General features: G+C 41.0%; 1 protein-coding gene across 2 annotated transcripts in view; it reads left to right on the top strand.

Moving 5' to 3' along the window:
- Positions 1-26,625, top strand: part of Usp6nl (USP6 N-terminal like) — a 142,158-nt gene that overhangs the window by 82,458 nt on the left and 33,075 nt on the right. For both annotated transcript variants that reach the window (XM_036188226.1, XM_036188225.1), the window contains exons 4-7: positions 120-202; positions 6,339-6,378; positions 17,453-17,533; positions 22,355-22,462. In XM_036188226.1, coding sequence (XP_036044119.1) covers positions 120-202; positions 6,339-6,378; positions 17,453-17,533; positions 22,355-22,462 — 312 coding nt within the window. The remainder of the gene's footprint in view (positions 1-119; positions 203-6,338; positions 6,379-17,452; positions 17,534-22,354; positions 22,463-26,625) is intronic.

The raw sequence follows: 26,625 nt of genomic DNA, 5'->3' as shown, positions 1-26,625 counted from the left end.
AGCAGTGATTACATTGCCAAAAATAGTTGCGTTAAAAATACTCACGTGTTTGGTCTGTCTCAGAAAAATACTTGGTATTATAAATTCCCAGTAATTCTTCTTGTCATCTTTTGTTTTAGGGACGAGAAGGTGCAGAAATCGAGCCTTGGGAAGATGCGGATTATCTTGTTTACAAAGTCACTGATAGATTTGGCTTTTTACAGTAAGTTCCACAGGTTGAAAGCTGTTGTTTTCCGGTTATAATCTTAACTATGGTCATCTGTTATTAAATTTAGAATTTTTCTAAGACTGCAAGAGTGTTCTAGTATGCTTTTTGGTTCCTAGCATTTTTAACTACTGTGGTTAAAATTAAGCCATAGTTAAGAATATAACCTTCATACTTTTTGTGTTTTGTAAAGAGCACAGTAAGTGTGTAAATGAGTTGTATTAATAATTTAGCAGAATTAAATGCATATAGATAACAGTTCATATTTTTAAAACAATTTAAAAAACATTTAATTTTATATAGATGAATTTTTAAAATAACTAGCAATTGGAAAATGAGTGTTGCCTAAAAATGAGCAGTGAAAAAAATGTCATTGATCATCCTTATAGTTGTAAATGTAATCATGATATTGCTTCTCAAAATGAACTCTATTTATCTTGACCATGGTCTATAAAGACTCAGAGAGGGAGGACTAGGCTACAGTAGAGTAATTCAGTTAAAGGGTTTTGACTTGTAAAAGTATCCTTGAAACTGATGTCAGTCTGCTTATGTAGGCCCTCGTGTTATCTAAATTGGTATGCCTTTTAGCAATGTGTACTCTTTTTGTCTGTCAGCTGGCTTCTCATCAGTGAATGATTCCATACTTCATCTAGAGAAAAGAATCAGAATTACCTTATGTACCGTAAGTGTGTTGAGGCTTTGAAGAAATCAAATGTAGGAATAATTCATAAAGCTCTTACTATGCTTAGAGATGACGCCTATCTGAGAATTTCTCCTGGATACTTACAATCTGAAGACTTGGAACTTCACTAGACAACAGAGCAGTGCTTACAATGAAATTACTGTTCTCAACCCCCCGCCTCACTGTTTTTATTTCTCCTCCTTCGTTTCTTCCACTTCCCTTTTTTCTTTCTTTTTCTCCTCCCTCTCCCCTCTCCCTCCTCTTCATTGTCATCAAACATAGCCACAACTGTGATGAGAAGCCATTGTGTGTTTGTGTGAAGCAGGTATAGACTGGGACATGAATCCAATTTTGAAGTACAATTTGAATATGAAGACTCTTAAGCTCAGTAGGTCACAGATTTGTTTGTGCATTAGAATCAGTTGAAAAAAAAAAAGATTTCTGGATTCTGTACTAGCTTTTGATTTAGCAGATGGGATGCAACTTAGGTCATTTTGACCATTCCATCCATATGGTAATGTGTTTTTTAGACTTATAGTGTAGTCCAAATAGTATGAAGTGCATATGAAAAACCCCATACATTCCAAAAGGGTCTCTTTATTACCTAAATTTTCTTTCTTGTTAGTTGAAACAAATTTAAGTGTTACAAATAAGCACATTCTTGCCCAGGACCCTAACTTGTATTTGTCAGTTGGAATGTTGTAGTCAGGTTTGTTTTTTTCTCCCTGTTTGTTTGTTTTTATTTAATTTTTTTTAAATTTTGGGCCACAGACCAGTTGGTTGTAGGGGTGGGGGAGGGGGTTAGTTGATAACTTACCTTGATAATACTAGTTAGTACTCATTGAGCACTTCCTGTGTCAGGCAGTGTTCTAAGCATTTACTCCTTCCAACATCTTTGGAGTGGGGTTCTCCTTCTCTAGTTTTTAGATAGTGAACCTGTAGTTCAAAGAGCTCAAATAAATTGCCTTAAGTGTATTGACAGTGCCAGCTCCTAGGAGAGGGTCTTGGGTAGGCCTCGCTCCACAGCCGTGCTCTGAATTGCTGTAGGATGCTGCCCGTTCTTGCCTTCTTTTGTTTTAGATGTGAGAAATACAGGGTAAGTGCTTTGAGATGCCTACAGAGGAGACTGATATGGCTACATCTGTTGACATAAATAAAGATAGCAAAGGTCACCATATTTTTGAAAATGAGACTGGTAGGTGTCAGTTCTCATGATGTCACACTCATTTAAAAGAAAAACTGATTTTATGTTGGAGTCCAAAATCAAAGCCCAAAGGAAAACGATGAGGCAGAGGAGTGGATTCCAGTGTGATGTTAGGCTTCATCAGTTGGTTTTTGTTACTGTGCCTACTCTAAGTAAAGCACTTTCCCCAAGGCTTGCTGCGGGTTCTCTTCATTTCTTGCTACAGTAGATGGACTTTATCATACTGCTGGATCAAGTTTTTGCTATAAGCATTCAGATATTATTTTCTCTCACACCTTGATTAAAAGAACACCTCTCCTGTCTTAGCTATGTGTAAGTCTTGATTGCTGCTGCAACTGAAATTAGATTTTATTGTTAATACAATAAAAAAAAAAAAAAAACCTCCCAGCCTTTTCTGGTTATTGCTAAGTTCATACAGCTCTGGAAACTTAAATTCTTTGTTATGACATATAAAGGAGTGACAGTAATGAGCACAATATAGATGGACTTGGTTTGATGCTAGTGTTTATAGTATGCACAAAAGCCCTCGGCAGACCGACTTTAATGGAGTCACAGCTGCGGAGTGGAAGAGCTGGCTGGCTTACGCAGTGGAGACCTGAAGTGCTGTAATCAAATCTAGCTACCACACTCTGCTGGTCCAAGAGTGCTGGGTATGTGGATGATAGTAAGTGATGCTTTTAGGTCACAAGTTCTTAATAGGAGAAAGACTTAAAAGGAAACTGTACCAAAAATAGAGGAGCTCAAGGTAACACTAAGCATCAGATGCTCAACTACTTGTTCAGATTTGTATATTTATAAAATGGAGTGGACTGTCCACGGTTTCCGTGCTCTTAGAGGTCTGTCGGTGCTTACTATTCTGTAGTAAAGGTGCTCTTGCTGTCAGGATTATTCATTCTGATTAGAAAGGGTTGAGAAATCTTTTATCGGTTTTATATGTAAATGTGAACTTGGTTGAAACTAAACTCAGATATCTGCTTCAAAACCAGAATTGAACCGTAGTCAATATATTCAACTTAGTTGATTTTATCAAATTAGGTTTCCAAACGAATGTTTATTTCTCATTTACAGAAATATTCCTGTGAATTGTTGAGAAATGACAGACACATACTAAGCTATACATTTTAAACCTAATCCAGATGAAAAACATGCCCGCTCAATTTTTAGTCTCTCTGCTGATTACTGCTGTATTTAGTTCCTGTTTATACGGAAGGGCTGTGCCTCAGCAGAGTGCTGTCCCTGGACAGTCCTCAGCAGTCTGCAGGTCCTAAAGCCACAGCTCTCCACTAGTGGGTTGCAACTACCACAGGGATCGAATATCAGATATCCTGATACTTACATTATAATTCATAACAGTATTAAAATTAAAGTTATGAAGTAGCAATGAAATTATTTTATGATTGGGGTCACCACAATACGAGAAACTGTTTTAAAGGGTCACAGCATTAGGGAGATTGAGAACCACTGCTCTAAAGCAAGGGATGGATAGTAGTCATGTGTTACCAAGAACCAGGTACTAAGTGTTTCTGGATTTGTGGACAGTGAGTCTTTGTCAACATGACTCAGCGCTGCTGCTGTAGCATGAAAATAACCTCAGACAGTGTCTAAATGAGTAAGAATGACAGTGTTCCATTAAAACTTTATTTACAAAAAGAGTCAGCAAACAAGATTTGACCTGTGGGCCATGGTTTGCTGACTTGAAGGAATACTCCGCTGTGTATTACAAACTGTGCTCTTTCCTCTTTTCTAAATCTTGAAGGAGATTTAGGTAGCAAGATACAGGTTGTTGGAGCCACAGTGGTGGCGCAGGCCTTTAATCCCAGCCCTTAGAGGCAGAGATGGGCAGATCTTGAGTTTGAGGCCAACCTGGTCTACAGAGTGAGTTTCAGATCAGCCAGGACTACACAGAGAAACTTTGTCTTGAAAAGAAAAAAGAAAGAAAGAAGGAAGGAAGCGAAGGAGGGAGGAAGGAAGGAAAAGAAAGAGAAAGAAAAGAAAAAGGTACAAATTATTGGCATAAGCAAACATGCCTTTTAGTGCACATCTATTTGGCATGTCACAGCATACCTTGGCTGTCCCAGTGAATATTCTGGACACACATGGGCGCTTAGTGAGGTGGCATTCATTCTCTGTTCTCAGGTGGCTGTGAGCCTCAGCATATGCCAGCACAGAGTCTTGAGGAGGGCAAGGGCTGTGAACACGAGAGATTCCACATGGAAAGTTTTAGGTATAAGATATGAAGACCCAATCTTGCTGTCTTCCACATGAGGGCTGAAGACTACATTCAGTCCTTAGAACTTCTGTTTTTCTGAGAACTGTTTCCTCAGCCCATACCCTTCTTTGTACACTCCAACAATAGCTGAAGATCATTTAAATGCTCTGGATTATGTTGTATTGAATATTTCTGTGTTAGGCTAAGTGACTAAATGAAAATGTTTATTTTCTTATCTATGAAAAGAGGGATTTAGGTTTTCTCTCTAAATTCTCTTGGCTTTTATACCACTTTTGTCTGTTCCATTGTGATGGCTAAACGGTTCATCTAAGGACTCTTTAGAGAAGCAAAGAAATGACATAAAAAAATGCTAGCTCTTGAGTACTAATCTGTCATTTTTAAAAGTCATGCCACTTGATCTCAAAAGAAAACAGAAGCAAGATTCTGCACATATTGTTGCCCAAAGTCCATACTATTGAGAAAGCTGCTGAAATCAGCTTTGTTTATATGAAATACTTTATTACTGACAGTTACTATAAGAGTCTCAGGATATGTTAATGCTAGAGGTGATAGAGTACATGAACCAGAGAAATGGTGTTGTTTTTTTATATTTAAAAAAATACATTTGAAGTTTTGACAGTAAAGCTTGATTTTACAGACTAAAAGTGTAAGGTTCCTTTTAATTCACAAGTCTATTGGAAGCCAATTTTTCTTTTCTCTTTTTTTGATATTGGTCATTAAACCTAGGGCCCCATTCTTGCCAGGCACATACCATACCCTACCACTGAATTATATCTTTAGCCTTTGTGTGTATTTGTGTGTGTGTGTGTGTGTGTGTGTGTGTGTGTGTGTGCGCGTGCGCGCGCGCGCGCATGTGCTCTTGTGTGCATACACGCTTAGGCACATATATGGATTTATGTGTATAGATGTTCACATGTGTGTGTGCATGTATGTAGAGACCAAAGGTCAACCTTGGATGTTGCTCAGAAGCCATCAACCTAAATATTTTTTTTCTGGTATAGGTTTCTCATTGTACCTTAGGACTTGCCAACTAGACTAGGCTGGCTGGCCAGTGAACCCCAGAAATCTGTCTCTGCCTCCCTAGTGAATGCCACCATGCTGTGCATACACACACACACACACACACACGCATACACGCACGCACGCACGCACGCACGCACGCACACACAGTTACTAAGGATTACACTTACACTCAGGTCCTCACGCTTGCATCGTAAGCGCTTTATGAGCTGAGCCGTCTCTCCTGGTCCCACAGCCGCCATTCTTCTAGTTTATTTTGACATGGGGTCTCACTAGGCTGCCCAGGCAGGTTTGCACTCACTGAAACCCAGGACGTTGTTGAATTTGGTGTTTTTCTTCTACTCAGCCCCTTGGTTAGCTAGATTCTCAGTCCTTTTCCTCTAGGCCTGGCTCTGTTTTTTTCTTCATGCAAAATTTTAAACAGTAATTTATTTTAGGCAGTAGTTGGATCCAGGAGTGAAAGTGATAGTCTAGGGCACAGAATGGAGACTGACCTATGTGTCAAGGCCAAATCTAGTTTACCACTTGGTTTTGTAGAAGTTCTATGAAGCTTAGCTTACCTATCAGTTGTGAGTACTATCACACTAGAGTCCAAGTAGTTGTGAGAAAGTATGTGATTCACAAAGCCTAGAACATTCAGTATTTCCTGTGACAGGAGTTGCTGAGCCCTGGTCTAGGGCAGTGTTCTCCAACAGTATTTTCTGCCATGATAAAAATGTTCAACACAGCAGCCTGTAGCTAGCTATGCGACTTTAGTGTAGTCAGGTTGTGGCTAGTGAGACTGACTTTGAATTGCTTCCTGTAGGGTAGTGACAACTGTGTTTAAAGATGAGGGATGTATTATAGACCAGCCATTATTTTCTGTCGAATTCGGTGGAATGGAAACCTGAAACACGCATCTCTTATAGTGACATACTGCATATAATACATGCCTGTAGGATACAGTTAGTAAAAATCTGCTCTGACTTCAACCATTTCATGTTGTTATTCTCTGCAGTGAGGAGGAGCTCCCATATCATAATGCAGCTGTGGACCGGGTAAGTGTTGTTCTTTGTTTATATGTAGTTATTGATGAATTGTCTCTAGAGGAACAGAATCTGCTTTTGGGAATTTTGAGTGCTGTATTGTATGCAGCTGGCATTGTTAGAATTTGACCATAATTGCATTGCTCTTAAGAAAGGAGTTAAAATAAGGGTGAAATAAGTTTAGGAGGATTTATGAGATTCTGGCCAGGTGGGGGTGGTGCACGCCTTTAATCCCAGCACTCGGATCTCTGTGAGTTCGAGGCCAGCCTGGGCTACAGAGTGAGTTCCAGGAAAGGCTCCAAAGCTACACAGAGAAACTCTGTCTCGGAAAAACAAACAAACAAAAAATGTAAGGCAAAGGTCAGCACTCTGAAATGCTCAGCCCCAGCTTGAGGCTATACCTGTATGAAACACTTCTCTGTCTCAGGAATTCCATCCATCCATCCCTAGTATGTGTGTGGTGTGTGTGTGTGTGTGTGTGTGTGTGTGTGTGTGTGTGTGTGTGTCAGTGTCAGAGACAGAGACAGACAGGTGGTTTTTGTTTGGTTATTTTTTCTTTCTCATTTTTTGTTGGTTCTTTGGAAAGGACACACAGTGTATTTTGACCACTCCTTCCTCCCACCCTTCCCTACCCACTCATCTTTGTGTCCTGTTTTGTTTCAAGCCCATCGAGTACAATTTGTGCTGTTCAGATGCTCTTGAATGTGAGGCCTTCCCTGGAGAGTGGTCACCCTTAAAGAAAATTGACCCCACCTCTCGCAACAGCTATCAACTGCTAATAGTTGTTAGCTGGGGGTGTGGTTTCTTGCTTACCACGCTTTTCCACTCTGAGCTTATGTCTGCCTGGAGTCTGCAGACCTGATGCATGCTGTCGCAGCTGCTGTGAGCTCATATGTACAACGCCCTGCCGTGTCCAGAAGAAAGTTTCCTTGTACCATCCACTTCTCTGGCTCTTAGAGTCTTCGATCTCAGTATCTGAGCCTCGGAGGAGGGGGTGTGCTATAGATGCCCTATCTCGGTCCGAGCATTTCACAACCCTATTCTCTACACCTGACCAGTTTGAGTCTCTGTGTTAGTCACCATCCACCGTTTGTTCCAAGAAGCTCCTCTGGTGAGGGTTGGCAGTTACACCAGTCTCTGGGGGTAACAATAAGTCATCAGGAGTAAGGCATCCCAAGTGATCATCATGCACCCTCTGGATGGATAATAAAGCACCATTCTAGACCAGTACCTCCATAGAAAGTAACTGCCCATGAGATTTTTATCCAACTCCCCACAAGTAATAACTAGAACATTTCTTGTCAGTTACCTTTTAACACTTTAAGGATTAGACAAATGACATTGTAAACCTGTCAACTTTTCCTTAAACATTTCTTCACTACTTAGCATGGAGCTGCTTCTACACCTGGGTATTACATGAGAAGTAGGGATTGGAAGTTTTAATTGCTCAAAATCTCCTTACTCCTCCATTTCTCTTCCAAAATGAATTGTAGAATGAAAGTGAAGGTATTTTGATTGTGTGTATTCTACTGGGAACAGAGCTGAGCTTCGGACATTGAGGGTGAAGTTGCAATTATAATTTGAAAAATATTCTAGGAAAAATTTCTAAGATCAAAATTTTCTGAAAATAAGAACTAGAAAACCTTAAGATGCAAACAGAATTGTTATTTTGTATGTATGAAGAACAACTGTGAACACTTCCTGCAGATGAGAGGCTGCCAGAGTCTCTGGTAGCACCATAGCATAGATGCTTTGACAGGGGCTTTAACAGCTGCAGTGCTGAGGAATGTGTGTCTTACTCTAGCCCAGCTACTACTTAGACTCCCAGGAGTATGGAAGGCGTTGTTTTCCCTCTGCCTGAGAAGCCCTCTGTCCAGTGACTAAAGGAAAGTCATTTGAGACAAGAGATGGGAGATGATTGATGGTACTCAGGTCTCTAGTACTGCTGAAATGAATTGTAGTCGGGTGGGCAGTGTGTAGATCAAGAGTATATGAGAAGGAAGCGGCTTGATGGTGAACATCCTGTGAATTCTGCCTTAGGTGAATGTTGTTCTCCTTCTGTCTTCTGACAGTCACATTTTGTGTAGTGCCCTGCTTTACTAATCATCTGATCCCCTGATGTCCTCACCTCCATCGCCTCAGCTCAGAGTTTATTGTAGCCATTCCAGGTAGTCTCCAACTTAGGATAGTTCACTCAAGGGCTGCTGGCTTCCCTTTCTCCCTCCCTCCCCCTCTCAGAGTCACAAAATCCATACTTTAGATTTTGAATTTGATCTTTTCCTTGGCCTAGCAATATTGGTCCCCAGATATGTCCTAAAGACAGATGTCCCCATCACAGTGAACAGGCGTTCCTTCTTCCAGACTGCAGCCCACAGTCATCTTCTGAGTTGTCTTTGACTCCTCCCAGACCCCATCACATCTCTCAACCAGTGCTGTGAGCTTTACCATCCAGGCCTATTCAGAATCTGTTGACTTCATCTCTACTTCTGCTACCCAGGTCCACTGCAACTTTTCTTCTGGAGCTTCCTGTCTTCCTACCTCAGTCCTTGCTCCTCTCTCACAGTCTTAGCTGCTCACCATAGTTGTAAGTTTTCCTGTGTTCTGCCTGCCTGCATTCTGGACAAATCTCTCACCTGCTTCCTTCCCGCAGCTGCCTGGACCCAAGTAAACACACAGAGGTTTATATTATTTACAAACTGGATGGCCTGTGGCAGGCTTCTTGCTAGCCAGCTCCTGTAACTTAACCCATTTCTATTTATCTATAAGTTGCCACATGGCTGTGGCTTACCGGTACTTTCACATGTTGCTTCTCCTGGTGGTGCTGGCATCTGTCTCTAGACTCTGCTTTCTCCTGCCTTTCTCTCTCCTTGGATTTCCCACCTGCCTCTAAGCTGCCTTGCCATAGGCCAAAGCAGCTTTATTTATCAACCAATCAGAGCAACATATATTCACAACATACAGCATGCAGAAAGATCCTACAGCAGTTCACACAATTAGAATGTTCCTGTTAAAATGGGTTAAAGTCATGCCACTTTCTGATCAGAAGGTCATAGTATCTTCCCTATCCATCTGCAGTAAAGCCCGTGTGCTAAGAATGCTCCCCAGGCTGTGCAGGGCCTCACTCTTGGCCCTATGCTGCCTCCTTTCATTCAGCTGCTGGCTCCCTAGTGTCTCCTGAATGTGTGGCTGGGCCAGAGGGCCTTCCTCTTGTGGGGTGTTTGCTGTCCTCATAGTTAGCTTCAAAAACTTACTGTAGTGTCACTTACAGAATATGACTATTCATCTAACCTAAAACTGGGGACTTCTTCCCTGGTGTTAATTATCTTCTTTGTTTGTCTGTTTGTTTTCTGTATTGGACACGACACAATTGATGTGTTAAATACTTTGAAGATTTCTTACTTTGTCTGTTTCTCCCACTAGGTTGTAATCTATATGAGTCACATACCACTTTATAACATAAAGGTGCTAGAGTCTGTAGATGAAGTTAGAGAGAGAAGAATTGAAATTGTTGTTTGTTTTTAAACAGAGGCTAGGTTGATTTGGCAAAATAAAAATGTATTAATCTAGTATAGACGTCTCTGTCCAACTCCTCCTTCACTGTTTTTTTTTTTTTTTTTTGGTTGAGAAACCTTAGAGTCTTCAAGCCAGTAATTAGATAAGTCAAAAAATGTGCCAGTAAAGAAGAAATGTAAGGCAAATTAGCAGAGAGTACATGCTTAAAAATTAAGTTTGCTTAATTTTTTATAAGACTGAACAGTATGATAAGATTCTTACCCAATAGAAGTCTCTATATAATATATTTATATATACACATATACAATTTCCTATTTAAAGTCTTTTTTTTTTTTTTTTTTGGTTTTTCGAGACAGGGTTTCTCTGTGTGAATTTGCGCCTTTCCTGGAACTCACTCTGTAGCCCAGGCTGGCCTTGAACTTACAGAGATCTGCCTGCCTCTGTCTCCTGAGTGCTGGGATTAAAGGCATGTGCCAACACTGCCTGGCTAAAGTCTTAAAGTAATAGGGAATCACTAAAAGGTAATCTGTGTATGCCTTCATGACTTACTTGGACTTTGAAGCATGGTGGCACACACCTTTAATCTCAGCTCGCAGGAGGAAGAGGCCAACAGGGGCACACTGTGAAACCTTCCTTACCACTTTTTTTTTTTAACAAACCCTTGTGTCAAGGGCTGACTTTCAATAGATCGCAGCGAGGGAGCTGCTCTGCTATGTACGAAACCCCAACCAAATTACTCTTGTCTGTCTGTCTGTCTGTCTTTCCTGCCTTCTTGCCTTCTTGCCTTCTTCCTTCTTCCTTCCTTCCTTCCTTCCTTCCTTCCTTCCTTCCTTCCTTCCTTCCTTCCTTCATTTTAGCTGAGGATCGAACCCAGGGCCTTGTGCTTGCTAGGCGAGCACTCTACCACTGAGCTAAATCCCCAACCCTCCTTACCACTTTTAAGAAAACTATTACGATGAGAGCATATTTATATACTTACTTGTCAGCCCTTTGCTGGGATAAGTGAGGGTTCTGAGGTAGTTGTTGAGGAAGTTTCTTCCTTAGGGCCCTTTCACACATTGCACTTTTTATTTTATGATCTGCTTTAATTTTTCTGCATTTATTGATTGTGAATACACTTGTGCATATGTGCATGTTGCATATGTGTGTGTGTGCACATTTGTGTGTGTATTCACAGCACACATTGGAAGTTGGCTCTCTCCTGTGGATGCTGGGAGTCAACTCAGGTTGTCAGGCTTGGCATCAAGCGGCTCTGACTTTTCCTGTCATTTCACCAGGTCCATGTATAATAGATAATGTCATAATCACTATGTAATATATTAACAACTATATAATTATAGAATACATATGTGGACTAAAAACTCAGACACGTGCAAAGTAGTCTAAGGTTAGAAACTAGCATTCTATAGTGTCTGCCTATATGTATGGCCAAGCTCTACCATTACTAGACAGGTAATAAAGGTTTATCTGTGTTTTCATTGAGTCAGATCAAGGGAAATGACTGGCTTGCTGATGCTTACACTCGTAAAGCATGTAGCTGAGCTGTGCTGCTTGGTGCTTAGGAAGACTGTTGAATTGCTGTTTGTCTGGTCGAGTAATCGTGGCTTCAGTTCTAACTCTGCCCAGGCAGAGTTGTTTTATGGCAGGCCCTTCTCCATTTAAAAGAGAGATAGTAAACCTCCCTCATAAGAGGATTAATGTGGTGTTTGCAAAATGATTTGGGTTCCCCCAAACAGGCACTTAAACAAATAAACACACTCATTATATTTACCCTGTAGAGAACAATATTAATAATGGATTATATTATTTCCTTGAGCTTATTGATGTTTTTAATAAGGAGGAAAGGTTATATAAAACTATGAATTTTCATAGATAAAGCCATGAAGTGCAGTGCAGTATTCTGCATAATATATAAAATGTGAGAGCCTTTTATTAAATTTTAAATTAATTAATTTAATTATTAATTTTTTTATTCATTGTGTGAATGCATACGTATGCATATATGCACATGTGCCACAGTGGGCATGTATAGGTCAGAGGACAACTTTTGGTGGTTGGTTCTCTGCATCCACCATGTGAATCCTGAAGAATGAGCTCAAGTTCTCAGGCTTGGTGTTAGGCAAGTGTTTTTACCTCTGAACCGTCTTGCCAGCCCCCCTCCCTATTTCTTCCTAAAAGTACACCTTCATTTTACATAGCGTTGAGTCTTCAGTGCTAAGTGACCTTACTTTACAATGGCAAAGCATACTTTCCTAGCCTCTCCTGACCTCTGCTGGTGAGATCTAGGCATGGGTGACTCGCAGCAGCTTTACTCACATGTCCTTATTGATGACATGCGGGGTAAAAACCAAACTTTGTACAACTAGTCTTATAGTTTGCATTATATGGAGCACCTCGTACGTTTGAGTTTCTCCCCATATGTAAGCAGTTCCTCCAGTGGAGAGTTGTTACAGATCTGCAGCTCAGTTCTCACCAGACTGCCCCCTCATTAATGCAGCTTGAGAGCCCAGATTTTAACCTATGGTGTACAGATTAGAGATTCACATGACCTGCTGTTTGGGTTTGCTAGGGCAGCTCACAGAACTTAAGTTTACTTAAAAAACAAAACAAAACAAACAAAAAAAAAAAACCAGAAAAAAACACAACTTCTCAGGAATGGCCAAATGGAATATGCATGTGGTGAGGAACAGAGGTAAAGAGCTCCCATGCCTTCCTTGAATGTGAGATCCTACTGAGAATGCCAGGTGATCACCAGCCTGGAAGCTGTCTAAACCTCGTAGCTGAGGGATGTTAATGGAGGCTTTATGACATAGCTATAATCAGTGTATGAGACCCTCAAAACACACACACACACACCAAACTACCATTTGGAGACAAATAGAAAATTTAGTGTATAGGCTATGAGATGATAATGATTGAATTGAAGTTTCTTGGATATAAGAATGGTACAATGATGAGGATAAAATATTTTTGTTCTTAAATGGCTGCATCCTTGGAAATATTTAGATATGATATGCTCATTTCTGTGACTTTATAGTGAATTTGCCACAAAGCCCAAACAAAGAAATAAATGAAATCTGGCAAAAGATTAATTGTGGGAGCCCACAGAGACTCCATAGAGAGGCCTTATTCCCTCTCGACTCAAGTCAAAGAGCTTGCTTTGCCCGATAAGGCTGCATAATAAGCTGTTTTGGCCAAAGGCATGGTTACCAGGTGTCTTATACTTCAAGGCCTAATTACAAGAAGCTTTTGCTGTAAGGTGTGGTCACCAGGTGTTTTGAAAATTAAGGAAAGGTTTACACTTGTTTGTGCTTTGTACCTTGACTTCGGAAGGGGGAAGTCTTTTGCCTCTCCCCTTGCTGGTGTATAAAAAGCCCATTAAGAATAAACTCGAGGCAATGTGGTATTGACCCAGAGCCCTCCTGAAGCAATCCTGTGTCTCTCTTCTTCTTCTTCTTCTTCTTTTTTTTTTTTTACATCTATTACACTAGGTGTTATCCTTTATGTCTCTAGTTTTCATATCATTTCTTAATCCTCACTCCTCCCTTCAAGGACTGTGTGATAGTCAGGTGGGACAATTAATACTTATTAGATTTTTGTGAAGCATATAGAAACATATGATGTGGTTTTCTTTTAGTTTTCATGTAGGTTTGAAATATTTCAAAATGAAAATTAATAAAAGTAAGGTGTTTAAAGTCAAAAGTAAGTCAACAGAATCCATGCTCTATAGGCTTCTCACACACACCAGCAGTTGTGGGTTTTTTTTGTCACACTTTGGAAACTGTCTGCCACCATGTGGAATGACATTCTTTCTACCATTGTGCTACGTAGGGGTATTGTTATACTTTCTTATGCTTGCTTCTGTATTATGTGGTGAAGTTCCTACCTACAGCAACAGTTCATAGTCATCCTCTTTCCCACTCTACTTTGGAGCCACAGGACATTAGGAATTATTTCACATTGCTGCCTATGTCCTGCTTTATGTAAACTGTTTAATATGCTGTTTAAGCTCTCTTAGACAACTGTTGTCTTAGGGAATGAAATTAAAATGTAAACATATGCTTTGGTCGAGGAGTCGAGGAGTTAATACTTTAATAATAATCATGTGATTTGAGCATTTAGGCAGCTAGAGTCCATGTGTCAAGTATAACAATAATTGTAGTTCTCATTCTGTAGAACAGAGAACCAAGGTAAAGAAGGATCAAGTGCTTTGCCCCAAGGGAAACAAATGGGAAGAGGAGAACTCTGACTAAGCTGGGCCTTGGTCCATGCCACTAAATGCTGAGGGAATAGTTGCATTAGCTTGAACATGGAGGCATTTGAGAGAGGCTCTGGATCTTGAGACATTACAAAAGGTACTGCCAGATGAATACGTGTGACTTTTCCCATTGCTTTGACTAACTCCCTCACAGAAGTCACTTAGGGAAGGCTTGTTTTGGCAGTTTGAGGTGTAGTCCACTGTGGCGGGGAGGTCATGGAGGCAGTAGGGTGAACACCTGGTCACACGGCAGTCACAGGAAACAGATGAATCCTGGGGCTCAGATCACTTCCTCCTTTTTTATTCAGGTTCAGACCCCAACCAGCCTCGGTTACCTCAGTTTAGAAACTCCCTCCCAGTTATACACAGAGCTCTGTCTCCTGTGCGGCTGTACATCCTGTCAAGTTGACAGTAAGCACAGGCCATCACAGGTGGTGAGGGAAAGCACCGCTAGCAGACAGATGGCAGACCCTGGTCAGAGAGGCCTGGCAGTAGATTATGTGTTGGGAATAACTAGCAGTTCAGGACGACAGATTTGAGTCAGACGTGTCTGTTAAAATCTCAGGTAGAAATCCTGACACGCTGTTGTGTTCTGCTTGTATTTTGGTGTAGATGAACCTGTGACTCTGATGCTCTGTAGCCTATTTTTCTTTTTTTGGGGGGGGGGGGGTGCTGAGAATCGAACCCAGGGCCTTGCACTTGTTAGGCAAGTGTTCTACCACTGAGCTAAATCCCCAACCCTGTAGCCTGTTTTTCTAGGGCACTTCAGTTCACAGTTGTCATATGTGGTTTCAGTTACTTCGTTGAGATAACCGTTAAAACAGTGAGCTTCAGTATACTTGGTAAGAAAGTAGGTTTTAACGGTGAATTACTGATTAGAACAGAGAGGGAGACTTTCTGCATCAAGTCATGGGTAGTGAAAAGATAGTACTGCGGAGTCAGCACTTGCCTTAGCTAGTGTCTAAGTTTAAACTCCTGCACTAGGAGATTATCCAAGGTTTAAATTTTTATATGTATAAAGAAAAGCATGTTTAATATTCTTAAAATGGTATGTATATGTATGTCTTGTTCTTGCAGGATGCAGAGCATTTGAACAACTCTAATATATGACAAATATTAATAAATAAAAGTGTATCTTAAAAAGAAAAGAATGACTACTTCCTGAAGTGATTTATTGGTAATTCATAAAAATAAAAGTGAAAGTTGGCAAGAAATGTCTGGATCATGTGGGGCTGCTTGGGTGAAGTGTGTGTCATGCTCTTATGCCGACTTGGCTCATTTGAGTGTTTTCGTGTTGGTAGAGAAGGGGATTGGGTTTTAAGAAGTCAGAGGAGGGAATGTGGGATAACAAAAACACAGCAAATGGCAGCTTAGATCAGTCTCTAGTTCTTCACAGTTTGGCCGTCTCTAAAGTCATATTTAGCGAAACATTAATTAGATTTCAGTGCCCCACTGAGTTTTAAAATTAAACATATTTCTGGAACCATCTGCATCATTTTATCACTAATAATATAATAAAGACTGTTTAGCCTTTTGAAAAAATGGGAATTAATGTTCTTTTGCTTGCAAGTGATCATCTTTTATTATAAAAACTAATAAAAAAAACTTTAAAGAGTTAGAAAGTAATTACAGAGTTTTATGAATATACCTAAAGGAAAATTCTATAAAAACATTCTCACTGGTGAGGATCTTTTCTTAAATTCAGGATTTTCCTTGGGGATTTATGCTTTCAGATCTAAAATTATTGGTGGTGGGTGTGTGCCATCTGCCAGCGTACTGCCTGTCTGTTTGAGGCTGGATTGAAGCCAGTCGTAAGGAGCCGTAATTTTCATTCAGGAAGCATGATTGCCTGTGTTAGAAAGCTGAAGACAGGGTGGCAGCTGAAGACAGAAGAGAGGTGACTGACTGCCTCTCAGAGTGCCTCTGCCCTTGCTAGACTTGTCCCTTAAGCTTTGTATCTGAAGCTTCCTCAGCGGCAGACCTGCCTCATGAGGCTAAAGGGAGCGTACATCCTTGGAGTGTAAGGTGAACCTGCAGAGCTGTGGCCTTTCTTGGGTGGTTTTCTCTTTTCATTGTTTTTTTTTAAATCACACATTTATTATGCTCCCAGGCCTAAATACTGTGGGAGGCCAGCTCCTTCCCACCTTTTAAAGGGTTCCTATGAGGAGGAGAGAGGAATAAGAAACTTAGATAGAAAGATATCAGAGAGGAGATAGACAGAAACACAGGATAGCTTCAGGAGAACCTGGATCAAAATCCACAGACCCCTTCTGTCTCTTCAGAAGGGCTTTTTATAACAATGCCAAGGGGCAGGGCAAAAGACCTCCCCCTTGCTAGATCAAAGCACACCCCTCAGCCAAGTGTAGACCCTTCCAAACACCTGGTAACCACACCCATGGTGCAATCATTCCCTATGCAGCCTGCTGCTTAAAGCAAGTTCAGATCTCACCAGGAAACCTCTGTGGGTCTCCACAAAATTCTTAGGGGGAAAGTATTTTTTCTCCTGGAAACCCAAAAAGAGAGGAAGCCCTTGCCTCAGTGCTCAGCTCTGCTGCAGATATCAGTCTTGACATACAAGACTCTTTATGGTGGCCTTGTTTCCTTCCTGAAACTCTTGGGAACTTGTGTCAGCTCCGCAGGTGCTGAGTGGTATCAGAAACACACATATCCCACATCACACCAGATAAATCCCATGGTAATCTTTCAGCTCCTCGTGTAGGGTCTTTGACTGCTTTTTCCACGGGACCTTATTTCATGTCAGAGCCCCTGCCATAGCGTGTGTCTCCTTCGTCAGCACATGAGGTGTCTCAGTGACAACTGTGACTCCTTTTTTTATGATTTCTCTAGCATGCAGCTAGTTATATGTTAATCACATGGTAACGGAATTGAATTCTTAAAAAAATTCTCAGTCATCAAAAACATTAATGTGCTAGAATAAAGTAAAATTAGATGAGAGAGAATTGAACTTTGTAATTGTTTTTTGTTGTGTTGCAAAATTCTTCAAATTTTCCTTTTAAAAAACTTTTGTAGTATATGTAGGATTTTCTGTGATTGTCTTTAAAGCCTTAGAAATGACAAACAAGCCCTTTCACAGTCTTCTCGCTCACTCAAGTATTATGTATGATTCCTGACTTGAGCTTTTGACTGCTGTCAATGCTAGTCTCTCATTACCCCATTCGGAAACGAGGTGGGTAGGGCATTTGCTCTCTGGAATAGTGAACTTCAAAAAGCATTTTCCTTGGTTTTGTTGTGTTGTGACCTATAAGTAAAGAAGCGTCAAACAAACAATAACACTACATTTGAATTTTATTTTAGCAAAAGCAGCTGGAAATTGAGAGAACTACCAAATGGCTGAAAATGCTGAAAGGATGGGAGAAATACAAGAATACTGAGAAGGTATTTAAAATAGTGCATTTCCATTGAAACGGTTTAAATTCACTGTGGGTTTCCACAGTGAGAGTCTCCCTTCAAGTTTTCCAATGCTTACATTCATATTCCTTTTGAAATTTAGTTTAGTGAAGCAGAATGTTTTATCTTAAAAGTCTTCACGTTGCAAATAGTCGGATCCTCAGGTCAGAGTGGTTCCGTAGTCAGAGCTATACTGGATGGTCCAGAGGTCGGGGATAATTGGGTTGAACTGCCCCGTTAGGTCTCCTTTGCCTCAGTTTCTTGTGCCTTCACTCTGGCTTTCCTCGGGGTCAGAATCATTGCCTTAGTTCCAGGTTTCACATCCATGTCACATTTGCTCAGAAGGAGAAGGCGCTGGCCTCTGAACACTTTCCTGGAAGCAGAACACTCTCCTTCCCAAAAACTTCCCCATGCTGCTCCGCCTTGAATCCATGCTAAGTTTTAAACCAAGTAGAGGGGTGTGAGAGGGAACTAACAAAAACTAAAACTCAAGTCCTTTAAGATCACTTGAAGTCCTCAGCTGCTGAGATAGCTCAGCAGGTAAAGGTGCTGGTGCCAGCCTGTTGACCAGAGTGTGGTCTCCAGAACCCACATGAATAAAGTTGGCGGCCATGTGAGTGCTGTAGCATGCTTTCAAAGTTTAGTTTCTGCTCGAAAGGCCGAGTGTTATCAGTTGCAACACAGTGCCAACAGTTTCCTTTAAGTCAGAGCTCAGTGAGAAAAGGCCTGTCCTTTTAGTTCTTTCAGTTAATATGGCATTTTGGGAGATCAAACAGTTGGTGTAAATTGTCATTCAAACGTCTTCAGAAATACTTTTTCTGAGGTAACCATTGTGTTTGAGTGGTCCGAGCTCCCGGATGACTTCCAGTTCCATTAGTCAGCATATTACTGCACCCTGTGCCCAAGAGTTCATTCAGTGAGTGCTTTCTTTGCTGTATCATTCCTACGCGAAACTGACCTTCTCAACATAACAAGAATTCCTAGGGTTTTAATAGGTCTGATGTTGAAGCAGAGGTTAAGATAAAGCTAGATGGAGTAGTCTCGGTTTAAACTCCAGCCTGTCACTTACTAACTGCGTGACTTTCTGTCACAGCAAGGTCACCTGACATGGGGCACCAGTAGTTAGTGTCTGCTTTTAGAGCTGCTGTGAGGATTAAATACGCTACCTTAGTACAGCATAGGAAGTGCTGTCTGTTAGCCCAGGAAAGGCTGTTTAATAGTGTCGGGGAAGAGCTAAGTGAAGTCAAGTAAGGTTTCTGTGTTATAGGACTCTTCAGTTGTTAAGGTGGACTGTGGCCTGCCATTATAGGAAACTTCTTCCCTGTGGCCATCTCTTGGTTATGGGGTATCTCACAGACCTAATGTCATTGTTTTTTCTTTGCAAGCATCCCAAATATCCTTATTTTAAAGTTAAATTCTTACTATTTTATTTTACACCGAAGTGAGTTCATTTTATGTTGTTGAGTCTTCATTTCAACATTGGGTGTAGGACTCCAGATTGTTTAGAAAGGAATCATTTCAAAGTGGGCGGTTAGGTGCAGCCTCTGGGCTCTGTTTACCAGCACAGCACCCTCAGATCAGCTTGCGCTGACAGCTCCTTTGCCTCCGTGCAAAGATCGCTCAAGTGAGGATGACAGGCTAAATTTCGAAGCATCACACCTACACTTAATTTCACATTCAGTCTACTGAAGTATCTGTAGAATAGGTGGCTTTATTCTTCTCTAGTGTAAGGAAGTCTCTGTAAAGATGACTACTTCCGCTAGGCTATTACCCTGACAGCAACTGCAGCTAATGCAGTTCCCATTAAGAGGGGTTTTAGCGGAACTATTTCTTTGATGTATAATTTTAAAGCACTCTCCCATAACGATAGTGGTAGAATCATTTGATGATATATATGGTCCAATTTGGTGTGAAACAGAATGTACCTTCTAAAAGAATTACCACCTTCAATTCATACCTTGTTTTAAATTACACTGATGTAAAAAGGTAACATTTTATTTTTGTTTCTTCCAAAGGGAGGGAGGAATGTTTTCTCGTCAAAGTCCCTGCTTACATAGTAATAATGCAGAGAGATTCTAAATGTCTTGAAATACAAAGGCGGCTCTAGAGGAGAATGTTTGGAGTTTTAGAGTCGCGCCTTTGTGAAAGCTTCCATGAGGGTCATGTTGCTTGTGTTCTCCTAGTGATGGCCTACCTCCTATGACAGGGAACTTGGTTTGTTTGCTTCCTTGTAGGTTTGAGATGTATGCTTACATCACAGGCATCACAGGGTAGTCACAGATATATTGGCACAGATAAATGCCAGAGATACTGCGTTTGTATTCCTTTTAAGTTCATTTATATTGCTGGGCGGTGGTGGCGCACACCTTTAACCCCAGCACCAAGGAGGCAGAGCCAGGCAGATCTCTGTCACTCTCTGTCTTATCCTCTTAAGCATGAGCTCTCACTGAACCTGGAATTTGCCATTTCTGCTAGGCTGGCTAACAGTGAGCTTCCTGTTACCATACCCTACCACAGTGCAGGCATTGAGGGATGCATAGCCATGCCCAGGTATTTTTACAGCGTGTTTTACAGAGATTGGGACTTTGGTTTGCACATCAGGTGCTATTTCCACAGAGCCACCTTCCCGTCAAAGCAGCCTCACGTCAAGGGTTGTCATTTTCTTGTTGCCGTCACTTGTTTTGATCACACTAGGAATTTAACCTGGGGCCTTATGCATGCTAGGCAAGCACCCTACCACTGAGCTACAGCCCCAGCCCTCACCCTATTGTTGTTACAGGCTTGCTACCACTGGCCTGGAGCTCTTCAATTTAGCTAGAGTGCTTGGCCAGCAACCCCTAGGGATTCTCCTGTCTGCTTCTCCAGCACTGGGATTATGAGCACATATTGCTACACTGGGCTTTTACACAGGGGCTGAGAATCTGAACTCACGTCCTCGTGCTTTATGCCGCAAGCACTTTCCCACCTGGGTCTCCTTTCTTTTAAATAATTGGTAACTTTTGAGGCTTGTCATTGGGCAACTTATTTATCTTCTTTATGATTTACTTTCCATGTATGTACAGTTGGGTTGTTGGTATAATTAAATGGTATAAATATATGGCAACAAGTTTAAAATAGTTCCCTGGGTATAGTAAATGCTTAGTAAGATTTAGTAGTTAGTTAGTTGGTTCTGTGGATGGGGATAGTGACAACATCTCAGTATTTCTTTTTCACACATTTTAACATGCAGCCCTGGGGTAGCCTGGTAGCCATTGAAATTTTTATTTCTTCCTGGAATTTCGTTACTTTTTCTCTTAATTTAACCATGACAACTTGATTTTTTCCCTCTTAGATATAAAGTTAAAATATAGATTGTGTATTCTTGGTGTGAAATTTTGAAATCAGAAATGTCCTAGAATCTAAAACTTTGTTGTGCTCCCATGATGTTACAAGTAGACAGTTCCACATCTGATCTTACGTGACAGATCACAGTCAAAACACTGAAGATACTGAATAAAATTACCTTAAGGTGCTTGCTAGGTGTGGTGGCACATGCTTACAGTCACAGTTTGGGGGAGTACAGATAGGTGGATCCCTGGGGCTTGCTGGTGTATCAGCCTACCTTACTTGGCAAGTACCAGACCTGTAGAGGCCTTTTTCCAAGAGATGAAGGTAAACAGTACCTGAAGAATTAATAAACAGTACCTGAAGAATTAAGAATAACTGCTATGGCCTGTATGTGCACATGCATAACTTGTGTGTCTGCACACGTGTACCCTTGCAGCCCCCGAAACAAAAATGTTTCATCTCCTAGATACATCATTATATATAGGCAAGTGTTGTAAAGTCTAAAGAAATAAGTAAAATCCCAAACCCTCCTTAATGGCTCCTGCCATAATTTAGCAATCATTTCTTTGTTTAGACATTAATGTTTAAATTTCAAAGTGTTATTATGTATCACGTTATAATGACCTTAATAGATTTGTATATTATTTTGAATGGTCCTGAAATACATAATTATAAGGTAGGGAGGTCTGTTGAGTCTTAAGATCCTTAGGGTAATTGCAATGCCTATTTCAAGAACCTAAGATGATAATGATTACTTAGATGCCTAATTTTTTTTGAAAAGCAAATTGTGGGCTGGGGATGTAGCTTAGTAGTTGAGAGCACTTGCTTACCTTGTGCAAGGCCCTGGGCTTGATTCCCTACACAGTTGGGAAAGGAGTAAGGAGGGGTCTTTGTCTTTCTTTGATGGAGATTTGCCAACTGTTTTGCATGATGAGATAGGTTTAGTGCCATTTAAGAAAAGGGACGAAGGATAGGGTGCCCAGTTGAGCTCTGAGATGTAGCTCCAAGTATTCTACAGGGAGGTGGTATTCGGAAAGAGGTCAGCCAAAGCTTCCTCACTCCTGAGGATGCTTCAGTGCCAGGCTGCTTTCTGCTGTTTGGATCGCCTTCTAGCAGTGTGGGGGAGGGGTGGTGTAGAATAAGGAATGTGTAAATAAGATGTTCACAGTTACCAAAGAGCATGCGCTCTGCTCACATGACTCTAAGGGGCACTTCTGTAGTAGTCAGGCGTACCAATTCACCAAGTGTTCTTGACATTTCCCCTATTTTCTTTTGGTAGCTCTTTTTTCCTTCTGTGATTATGTTTCCCTTTTAGGACCTAAAAAAAAAAGAAGAGGAGACAGAACCTAATTGTATTGACTAATTAAAATTTATAAATTAATAGTCATGAATATCTGACAAATATTCAGTAGATCAGTGGAAGGAACTGTCTAAGCTTTTGTCAGTTTGTGACCTTCTCCAGTTTCTTTCTCTTTTAATCAGTTTCATAGACGAATTTACAAAGGAATTCCACTCCAGCTCCGAGGTGAAGTCTGGGCTCTTCTTCTTGAGATCCCTAAGATGAAGGAAGAAACAAGAGACCTTTATAGTGTGAGTACCTAAACTATCTATGACACTAAAATGCAGAATCATTTCTCTTTGTTTTCAAGGTGACACACTTTCCCCTGTCCCCTGAAGTTGTGTGGAGATTTCAATGCTTACTGCTTTGGTCCTGTTAGTGCCTCAGGTTTTAGATCAAGTATTGTCTGTATCGACCAGTGTCGTTAGACACTGATGGGCATCGGTTAGTGCTGAGGCGTATTTATAAGGAAAACTGACTTACATTTGATTGTTCTGCTAGTAAGGAGACTGACACCATGTTTAGAGGTTACGAGGAAGGTAAAACCAGAATCCCATTTATCCAACACCTACCTGCATTGTGATTGTTCAGTAATGCTGAGTGAGGGAACCCTGTTCCCAAGACGATTTGGTGTCTTCATATTATAATTTATGAACTAAAAAGTTAAACCTGACTGAGTGATGAATTTTCCCTTAAATTGCATCATGATTAAATGTACTTCTTTTTTATGTAGCCATGCTCTTTCTAAACCTAAGTTTATGTTAACTTTTGGAAAGAATAAGAACTTTACATCTAAGATTCTTAGATCCATAGGTTTTAAAGTTTGTTCCATGAAAAATGTATTTAAATAGAATAAATTACAACAGAAAAAATGGGGAAGAAAAGAAAAATCAATTTAAACACAGCCAGTTTTAAAAGGCACTTGAGTGTCTTTTGATGTCTTTCTTTCCCTTGAACGGACTCAGACAAAAGCTTGCCAATGAAAGATGATAAGCGGTAGTTAAAGAGTTAATAGTTTTATGAGAATACAGGGCTTGACATAGGCAGTGCATTTGTATTTCATGGTACTAGAGTTTGAAATTATTTTAGACGACTGATAAGATATTTATTATTAGCATCGAGGTTTTAGAGCCCACCCATGTTCAAAGTGTTGTATGCCCAAGAGAACGCACACACAGCTTAACTCTAGTACTTAGAACAGGGTACCCAGCATACGTCCATGCTCAGGAAATAGCTGGGTAATGAGTGAACATGGAAAACGACCACAGTGCACAGTAGTTTTAGCTGTGCACTGTATTCACTTCCAGGCCTACTGGAGCCAAGAGGTATAATGTGGGTGACTAAAAGCCACAGCAATCTAGTCTGTCACAGTTCTGGAGGATAGAGTTCAGAAGTTAGTGTTACTGCAGGACCTGGCTGCCTTTCAAGGCTGCAGGGAAGACTCTCCTGGCCCTCTGCCAGCCTTTGTTGGTGTTCCTTGGCTTGTAGCTCTGTAGCAGCTTCTCTGTGTCCCGTGTCATGTGTGTCTGTGTCTTCCCTGATAAGGTGGGCCGGCCATTGGACTACAGTTTCATTGTAATGCACATGGTCTCATCTGAGCTTAGCGGTGTCTTCAAAGTCTGTTTCCAAACAAGGCCATGTGCACCTGCTTCTGGTCAGACATGAACTTTGGGGGACTCTTCAACCTAATATATTATTATTTTTCCTATGTAAAGTCATCCCAACTAGTAAATGTAAGAGAGTGGGTTGGTAACCCACTAACAACAAAACAAATGAGGGTTAGAGCTCCCAGGCTCATTATTTAGTTTGATACCTTCAAACATTGCAATTAGCATTTAATCCCTCATGACATTATTTAATCCTGCTTTCTTTTCCTGACCGCTCTTTCCTTGTCCCTCTACAAAAGTGGCTTATGTTTCTGTCTGCACATCTCTGTGAACGAGGCATTCTCCGATGGAGCCTGGCATGTTTTGCACAGTTGTAGTGGTATGACCTTGGGCTGTAAGGTGCTTCTTGTCACATACAATGGCAAGAAGCACCGCCTCCTTCGGGCCCTGTAGCCTAAGGTCATAGGCAGAGCAGATACCACTGCACACAGTCAGGCCGTTAGCTGCCTGAGGACTGCTAAGCCCCTTCTTGGAGCAGAGCTGTGCTTGGTGTGCATAGCTCACAAAGATCAGCAAGGGTAGTGCCCACAACTGTTGCCTTCTGTGAGGACATGGAACTGGACAGAGACATTTACCTTTTGGGTCGTGCGTGACATTCAGACAGCAGAACAAAAAAGCCTTGACTGAGCTGAAATCATGAAATCTCATGGACTAGAAGGCATGAGAGGGGTGGGGAGAAAAAGGTTGAGTTTTCAAGATACTTTGGAATACCTTTCTGATTCCCTCTCTACCTGGGATCTGGTTGGTTTTAGTTTGAAGTATTGTATTATTGTATTTTAGAAACATCTTTCCTACTTCACCTTGAGGAGCATTGACCTTGTTAGGATACTTTATGGACATTATCTGAGTGCCCTACAGGGATTATCTTACTTAATTTTTGCCATTATAGCACCAGGCAGGTTTTACTACTGTTCTCTGTATCATTATCATTTCATTTAACAGACCAGGAACCTAAGCTTAGTAAGGTTTGGTAACTTCTCACCCAGGGTGAGCAAAGAAGAAACAGGTTTTAAAATCCAGTTAGCTCTCGCTGTGAGCCAGTGTTTCCCCTTTTAATTTAATTATGTCACATTTGTGTCTGTCTTGAATTTAGCAGCATACCTTAAAATGGCAGAAAATCCATCTACCAAGGTTATAAAATCTCCACAGCATGAGCCTGGCTCAGACTTCTGGGAGGAACCCCACAGAGATGCTGCTGACCTTTTTTAGCTCACTGCCTTCCCTCTGCCACTGTCTTGGCTTATAGGCTCATTCCTCCGTGTATCTCTGTGATACTTGGGAATATCGATCACCCCGTCTCTGGTAGCTGGAGAGTCTGCTCACCTCCTGTTTGGGGGGGCTGGGAGGCCCTGGGTTTGTTTCACTGCATCTTTTGCCTTAGCTTGTAAGCCCTTGAAAACATGAATACCATTTCTGCTCTGTACATTCCCCTACTTCCCTGGCCTTTGTTTCTGTCATAGTGACTTTGCTCTGACTTAACATGGTTTTGAGAAAAGCCAGTATTATAGGTATGTTTGGGTCTTTTTTTTCCTCCAGCTAAATTTTAATTTAATACATTTTTTTTTGTCATGTCTTAAACATTTTTTCCTATGTTTTAACATCTCAGCTTTTACCCAGGAGACCTTTAGAATAAGTGAAGCATATTTGACCATTTCCTTAACAATAAAAGATATTTAAAAACCAAATATATAAAGGTTACTATGTGTACTGCTTCAGAACTCTGGAACATATTGTGGTTATTCTTCATGTTTTCTTTTGGGTATTTTGTAGTGCTGAGGATGAAATGTAGGGCCTCTCATAGACTAGAAAAATGTTATCTATTGGGTCACTCCCTAGCCTACTCTCTTATTTTAAAAAGCTGCAGAAGGTCACACCTCAAAACATACTAAAAATACACACACACACACACACACACACACACACACACACACACACGCATATATATATATATGTATATATGCATACATGTCAGGCCCATGTATATTCTAGATATAACCACATGGCCTTCACTGCACTTTTTTCTTCTTAACTTAGGGGTTAAAGTTATGTTTTATATGTATTTATTAGAGTTGATCTTAGTCTCAGTCTGTATTACCAGTATATGATAAATGAATCCATATGAATGTGTGGATGATTATACTTAAACATAGATAAGTACAAATTGTTGAAAATTTTAATCATCTTTCTGGTTAAACACTGATGATCAAAACAGTCACAATTTAGTTCCCTTTCCCCAGAAATGCCACCAAATCAACAGCAAAGTGTTAAAAAGGCAAACCTATAAGGAATAAGAAAGTGGAAGAAGTAACATCTGCCATAGCCTAGACTGCAAGTCTCCTGCAGCACAGGCCTGGGACTGTAGGTCTCTTCCTGAGAGAAGTAGTCGGATCGAGTCCCCAAGTCTCCTCCAGCACAGGCCCAGGACTGTAGGTCTCTTCCTGAGAGAAGCAGTCGGATCGAGTCCCCAAGTCTCCTGCAGCACAGGCCCGGGACTGTAGGTCTCTTCCTGAGAGGAGCAGTCGGATCGAGTCCCCAAGTCTCCTGCAGCACAGGCCCGGGACTGTAGGTCTCTTCCTGAGAGAAGCAGTCGGATCGAGTCCCCAAGTCTCCTCCAGCACAGGCCCGGGACTGTAGGTCTCTTCCTGAGAGAAGGTGAGGCAGCACCTGACTGTACGTACACCTGATGTGTACGAACATCAACCAAAGACCTGGGGTTCTCATGACTGCCCTGCAGCTGCATGGCTACA

This window comes from Onychomys torridus, chromosome 5, assembly GCF_903995425.1.
Source record: "Onychomys torridus chromosome 5, mOncTor1.1, whole genome shotgun sequence".
NCBI lineage: Eukaryota > Metazoa > Chordata > Mammalia > Rodentia > Cricetidae > Onychomys > Onychomys torridus.
The sequence above is the reverse complement of the archived record's forward strand: the minus strand, read 5'-3'. Positions and strand labels throughout refer to the sequence as shown.